This window comes from Ostrea edulis, chromosome 9, assembly GCF_947568905.1.
Source record: "Ostrea edulis chromosome 9, xbOstEdul1.1, whole genome shotgun sequence".
In the NCBI taxonomy this organism is placed as follows: domain Eukaryota; kingdom Metazoa; phylum Mollusca; class Bivalvia; order Ostreida; family Ostreidae; genus Ostrea; species Ostrea edulis.
Window position 1 is genome coordinate 28,698,450 of NC_079172.1, and position 7,500 is coordinate 28,705,949.

General features: G+C 35.5%; 1 protein-coding gene across 1 annotated transcript in view; it reads left to right on the plus strand.

Annotated features, from left to right (window-relative positions):
- LOC125657649 (uncharacterized) overlaps positions 1–7,500 on the plus strand; it is a 13,522-nt gene that overhangs the window by 3,958 nt on the left and 2,064 nt on the right. Inside the window, exons 2-3 of the mRNA XM_048888368.2 lie at positions 3,626–3,832; positions 6,663–7,500. The exon at positions 6,663–7,500 is cut by the window's right edge and continues 2,064 nt beyond it. Coding sequence (XP_048744325.2) covers positions 3,626–3,832; positions 6,663–7,309 — 854 coding nt within the window. The 3' untranslated portion in view covers positions 7,310–7,500. The remainder of the gene's footprint in view (positions 1–3,625; positions 3,833–6,662) is intronic.

The window sequence follows — 7,500 nt, forward strand, 5'->3', positions numbered from 1 at the left end:
CCGAGCAGGGCACAAAACATCTTAATGCAATATTAATTACAAGCCGTTAACGTGATAATTGTTTTTTTGTGGATTAAATCTTGTATGTTTATGAAATGGCTAATAGATGTTTTCAAACCCAAGGGCACATATGACGTCACACATAATGGCGCGTAAAATAGCAAAAGAAAATATGCATATCACAAGATTTGAATTCAATCTTGAAAACTATGCAGAATATTTCAGTTTAAAACACATTTAAAGTAGTTTTAGGCATGAAAAGAATTAATTTTGCTAAAAAAATGAAAAAGTTTAGAAACATGCGTAGTGTCCTTTAATAGGTCACCTGAGTAAACTTAGGTGACCTAGCTATTGCAATTGGTTTTCATCCGTTATCGTCCGTTGTGCATTACCAATTGAACATTTTTAACTTCTTGATAACTACTATTCCAATTCCTTTCAAATTGGGAACCTAGGGGTGGGGCAAAAACTGCCAAAAATTTACCAATTTTCAAAAATCTTCTGTACAACCGCACATGTGTAAGAAAAACTAAATGCATATAGTGATCATGGTGATGTAGAGCAGGATGGCCTCTAACAAAATTGTAAATTGTAAATTTCATGATCCCGGGGTAGGGTTTCTGACTCCAGGGTTGGTCAAACTTGGTATATATAATGATATATAGTGTACATGTGCAAAACATATATACATGTATGATATCCGCTTTAATGCTATTGATACTGAATTGAAACTAAATGGATATTTAGAAGGAGTAGGTAATCATTTACCAAAACAGTGAATTTCATGACCCTAGGGGTTTGGTTCCAGGGTGGTTTCAAAATTATTATAATGATTTGAAGGACTTCATACCGTACAAAATCTAAAATGTATATTTAGGAATAGCAGAAAAGGATACATGGACAAAAAATGGTCAATTTTGCAACCCCAGGGTTTATGTCTCCCCTCTTTCAGGGGGGAGACATACTGTTTTTGTACTTTCCATCTGTCTGTCTGTCGCAAAATCTTGTTAATGCTTCTCCTCCTATATGGCTTGTCAGATAGACTTAAAACTTCAATGCCATTTGCAGATGTGCATATTGCAGGGACAGGAGAATTCAATTGTTGTCATATTATAGTGGATTTGAGGGTTGGATAGTGTAAAATAGTTTGTGAACACTTCTCTTATGTGGTTTATCGGAGTTCATATTATCTAGCTATGTTCCCGCTTATGCTCCATTCAGTACATTAAGGGGAGGAGGTTTCAACAGTCTTTAGTTTAACTCTAGGATGGGTCATGTTGTTTAGGCCACAGTTTTTTTATTTCTTGGTTTACGGATCTGCCGACCCTAATTTCTGGGAAATCGAGAGAAAAATAAAATGCAAATTTCTACATATTTTTAAATTCCGTCGATTCTACCCAACGAGTCAAACAGAAAATAAAAATAAAATGCATTTTAAATTTTACGAATAGAAAATCGTGAAACGCAAACCTATTGATATGTATTTGGTAATCATTATTCGTTTTGCGAAATATCTTTATTCCGTATTTTTAAAAACCATGTAAACAAATATGGCCACGATGACAGTAATGATACCTGTATATCGTTCTTGTCGACAAAATATATGCCAGATGGCATTTCGTCACCCCAAAAAAGGGAATTGATAGAAATAAATATTTCTCATACAATTGGCGGTATTTTTGCAGTACTATTTGGTGTTTAAGGATGAGGGAAATAGGGCTGGGTATCGTTTGGAAAATTTCGATACGATACATATTGCAATACAGAGAGACGATATGCGATACGTATTGACGATACAATATAAGTAGATTTACACTTAATTTTGAGGATTAAAATGATTAAATAATAACAAAAATAAAACTTCGCCTATTCTTGTTGTTTCATTTGCATAGTGTTAGCTTGAATTCTATCTTAAAAGACAATTGTGCATGAAATTATTATCTATTTGCTTTTATCAATATTGTTAACATATTTTCTCTTCATGAAAACAAGGGCATCCATATTCTCTGGCTTTAAAGAAACCCTAATTGCTGATACAATATATCCCGCTCTAAGTCTAAGGCAGCAGAGGAAATTATTTTCAGGATGAATCTGCACAAATGAATTATAACTTCATTTATTTGTTCATATATTTCTTCATACAAAAATTGCGACTGCATGTGCAGATCACATTCGACTCTGATCACTACATACATCATTCATCGATAGATTTCTCGCTATTTTTCTGAAAGTTAGCTTTACATGTCTGATGTCATAGCAAAAGTGTGCTGTTAAATTACTTGTACCACCAGAACTTACGACCTCTGTCCCACAAACGTTACACTTTGGTTTTTTAAAGCTACAAATATGTAATATTTGAAAACTGAGACTACGGTATCGTCACCACGCGCACACTTTCGACACATGTAATGTTTGCGTTGGATGCAGTCATGTAGCAAATGACATTTAGATAGTTCGTTTGTATATTTTCAATTTATTTGTTAACTCCTTCATGAAATCTCGCTGTAAGATACGTTAATAACCACTCATAATATATTAAACGATACGGGACTCGCTGTATCGGTTATCGTATCGGACAAAAATACCGATGTATATCGATAATCGATGTATTGACCCAACCCTAGAGGAGAAAGGTACAGTTATTAGCGACTTTACTAGATAGGATGTTCTATCGTTAAAGTGATAATGTCCTACGGACCCTGTTTGAGTGTGGTGAGGGCCTGTCCCGAGATACAGTTAGATTATTCAAACTATAGTGACTTTATACCACAGCAGTACATGCCATAATAAACGTATTTGAATACATGTACGTGCATTTCTGCCGTCAAAAATCCGAACAGGGAATACAACAGTGTGAGAAATTGTTAGACGCTTTTGATACTATAATGAATGCCCGTAAAAAATATGACCAATTCCCAGATGAAACTCGGAAAGGTATGCATATTTCCCGAAAATTAGTATACCTTGTGTAGTGGTGGAGAGAATTTGAGTACCAAATAAAAATGAAAAACTGAAAACACTTTTCAAAAAAGGTGGTAGAGAATATTCTAAGCACATATATCTATGTGGGGAAAATGGGGTTAAAATTATTTCATGGGGTATGAACATTCTGAAATTAAAAATGGAATTGGTACATAAAATTGTAATAATGCTTCCTAGCATATTAAATTTTTTTCATTATATTTACAATTTGTAAATGTAAAATCTTTGTTGAGCACTCACGAAATGATTTTAATGATTTATTGAAATTAAAACGTTGGATATCAAAAATGTTTATTTTAATTTAATTTTTTTTTCTCCCGACCGACCCTAATTCTTAAAACAAAAATCCGTAAACCAATAAATTAAAAAACTGTGGCCTTAATGTTAATACATATATATTATGTGAAGCCTTTCATCAGTGTATGCACTTTTGAGGGCATTGAAGTTATATGAATTACAGATCTTGTTTTATACTGTTATGTTCAGAATAGTTTTAATGTTCCACATCCTTAGACATATTAAATTGGTAGAGTATAAAAATGCATGTTATCCCTAGAACCCTGAGTAAAAAAAAATAATATTCATTGCTTTCTATTAGTTTCTTTAAGTTCAGACCTAAACCATATTGTTATTTTTATTTCAGAAGCAAGCAAGGCACTTCAAGTAGAGACACAAGAATCAGAAGGAACAGGAAGAAATGAAACCGACTGGGCAGCAAAACTTGCCATTCATTTTTTCTCACCCCTTTCATTGTCAGAAGCATATGTTTTGGATAACCATAGCATGAAAAAGAAGAAAGAATGCCCTTGTCCTTGTAAAGAAGTCATCAGATATGGGGACACATCAATTGGTAAGAATCTTCTCGAATTTGTAATTTATTCATGATAATGAATAATGATTAGGGGTGTGCAAATAAAAGTCGCTAATTATTGTTTTGTTGTCTTTCACCTTTTCGTCTTGAAAAGATGACAAAATGCCAAGCGAAACTTTTAGGCTACAAAATTGGTCGCTATTTTGCAGGTTTCTATTGCTGTCTTTTCACCTGTATTTTGTTGACTTTTCGTTTTGTCATTATTTTGAGGCGAATACTTCCTAATTTTCAATTTTAGCTCACCTGAGCTGAAAGCTCAAGTGAGCTTTTCTGATCGCCTGTAACGTGTTGTCCGTCTGTAAACATTTTACATTTTCGACTTCTTCTCAAGAAACACTGGGCCAATTTCAACCAAACTTGGCCAAAAGCATCCTTGGGTGAAGGGCTTTCAAGTTTGCTCAAATGAAGGGCCATGTCACTTTCAAAGGAGAGATAATCACAAAAATTCTTCTCAAGAGCCACTGGGCCAGAAAAGCTGATATTTACATGAAAGCTTCCTGACATAGTGCAGATTCAAGTTTGTTAAATTCATGGCCCCAAGGGGTTGGATGGGGCCACAATAAGGGATCAAAGTTTTACATACAAATATATAGGAAAAATCTTTAAAAATGTTCTTCTTAAGAACCACTGAGCCAGAAAAGCTGAGATTTACATGAAAGCTTCCTGATATAGTGCAGATTCCAGTTTGTTAAAATCATGGCCCCTGGGGGTAGGATGGGGCCACAAGGGGGAGGGGAGCAAAGTTTTACATACAAATATATAGGGAAAATCTTTTAAAATGTTCTTCTCAAGAACCACTGAGCCAGAAAAGCTGAGATTTACATGAAAGATCCCTAACATAGTGCAGATTTAAGTTTGTTCAAATCATGGCCCTCGGGGGTATGATGGGGCCACAATAGGGTATCAAAGTTTTACATACAAATATATAGGTAAAATCTTTAAAAATCGATTTTCTTCTCAAGAACCATTGGGCCAAAGAAGTTGACATTTACATGAAAGCTTTCTGACATAGTGCAGATTCAAGTCCTAAAAATCATGGCCTCCAGGGGTAGGTTGGGGCCACAATAGGGACTAAGGTTTTACATGCAAATATATATGGAAAGTCTTCAGATATAGGACAAGGTGACTCAGGTGAGCGATATGGCCCATGGACCTCTTGTTTTTTCCCCATTGTCTTTTTGCCTCGAAGTAACAAAAAGACGACAAATTGTAAAATGGCACAAATCAGCTCAATTTCATTTGATAATTCTGAAATCACACCGACTGAATTTGAGCTCACCATTTTTGATCTGTATAAATCTCGATCACTTGAAAGTTTATTATAACAATATGATATTTACACATGCCATAATGATGTAACAACATACAACATAAAATACCAGACCGTGGGGATCCGGGTTAGAATAAGTCCTCCGTACCCTTTGTTTGTTGTAAGAGGCGACTAAACAGAGCAGTCCTTTGGATGAGACCGCAAAAACCGAGGTCCCGTGTCACAGCAGGTGTGACATGATAAAGATCCCTCCCTGCTCAAAGGCTGTAAGTGATTTTAAGGCCTGTGACACAAGACAATTCAAGGCATTACAGACTTCTAGCTGCAAGTCTGTCATTGGTTTAGGAAAATGGTATGAATAATTTGGCTCTATCCCTGATATCTGATTTACAGATTCCTCATACAAAATTATATGTACATACTGTACGGGTAGATACATTTCTGTGGCGGGTGTCCATAATTTGTCACCTAAGTTGTTAAAACAGGTACTACAGTTCCATCGCCAAACGCTCGGAATCGGGTGTGAATGTCACGGTTCCTCGGAGATGGCCTTAAAGATGGATGTCCCATGTCGCAGTAGGTGTGGCGCGCTAAAGAAACCTCACTGCTCAATGGCTGTAAGCGCCAAGCAAAGGCCCAAATTTGAAGTCCCTCATGGGTCTTGGTGACATCTCCATATGAGTGAAAATTCTCGAAAGGGACGTTAAGCAATATACAATCAATCAATATTTGTCTGCCCCTTGTATTGATGGGAGGAGCTTATTTTTCAGTGCATTTCATTGGTCAAAACATAAGGTCATGGACTTCTGTGGATCAGCATGTTACACCATAAGCAACCATTTTTAGCTTACCTGAGCTTTCAGCTCAAGTGGGCTTTTCTGATCACCCATTGTCCATCATCCATCTGTTCACCAGCCCATCTGTCTGTCTGTAAAACTTTTCACGTTTTCAACTTCTCCATAACCACTGGCCAATTTCAACCAAACTTGGCAAAAAGCATCCTTGGGTGAAGGGTTTTCAAGGTTGTTCAAATGAATTTCCGAATCAGGTAGAATTGAAAGAAACAGAAAATGTTGTATTTTGAAATTTAAAAAAAGCATCAATAATGAGACTAAAGATTTTATATGAGACAATTAAATATGTTTTAGTTTAAAATTAACATTTGTCATTTGAGTTAAGTATTTAGATATGGGGAAACTAGCAGTTTTTTCTGGAAAATTGGCCAGGGCTAGTGGATGTAGGGTCAGGTCTAGTAAAAGTCATTTGAAGAAGGCCGACTGGTCTAGTGCTCAAAAACGTGAAAGTCAAATCCTGTAAGCAAGTTAAATAATCATTGCATGACGGTACAATGTTTGCACATCTTTTTATGCCTCTGTGACTTAAGGGGTGGAGGCATATTGGTTTTGTCTAACTATCAGTGTCTGAATCTTTTAACCTTGATCTTAAATATGTGTCAATAGTGAAATAAATCTAAGTTGTGAAAATACATTGGAATGTTAGAAAGAAGGATAAAAGGATGTAATTTATTATCTATTACAGGTAATTCGAAAACATGGTATGGCAGATTTGATATTTTGATCGGAAAACGTGCATATGAGACTGGAAGATCAAAAAGGCAGAAGTGTGAAGCTAATGTTGATGTAGGTGCAACTGTAGTTCCTGAGAATGTGGACAAAGATTCATCAGATGATGATTTCTCAGATGATACTCTCTCTCAAATTGAAGTGAAGTCTGAAGATCTTAAAAATCACTTGTCGCAATTGTTTTCTCAAACTATTGTTTTTTCTTTTTATGAGAAAAAATGTCACCCATTTCTAAATCTTGTTCCATACATTGGAGTGAGTAAGAGTCACATTCAGTTTCATTTTTATGATTCTCAGAAGGACATTTATCTTGCAAGTAAAGAGATGCCATTATTTTATGTGAATCAAACTTTGCGATTGCCCACAGTGATTGCTACCTGGTTAGTTTTAAACTTCAAGCACCTGTTGTCAGAAATAACAGAAGATATGGAAAGAGAGGGAAAGTTTGGGTTCCATTCTCAGGTTTTACCCGAAAGTTTGAATCTGTATAAAACTGAAATTGAAATGGGTCTGACAGTTAAACCTAAAACATTTCAATTTATGGTTGCTAATTATGTTCCAACAATTTTTATTGCCAAAAAAACTGATGCAGAATATGAGTAAGTTTTAACACCTAAATACACATATTTAAAAGAAATAAGAAAGGGGGAAATTTGGAGGGAAAAATTGGGGCTAGATTATTGTATATTTATATTTTAAGTTGAGGGAGCCTTCTGACAAATAAGTTTGTGTTACAGGGGTTTCTATACACCCGTCATTAGACGGGACGTATTATGTTATGGCGCTGTCCGTCC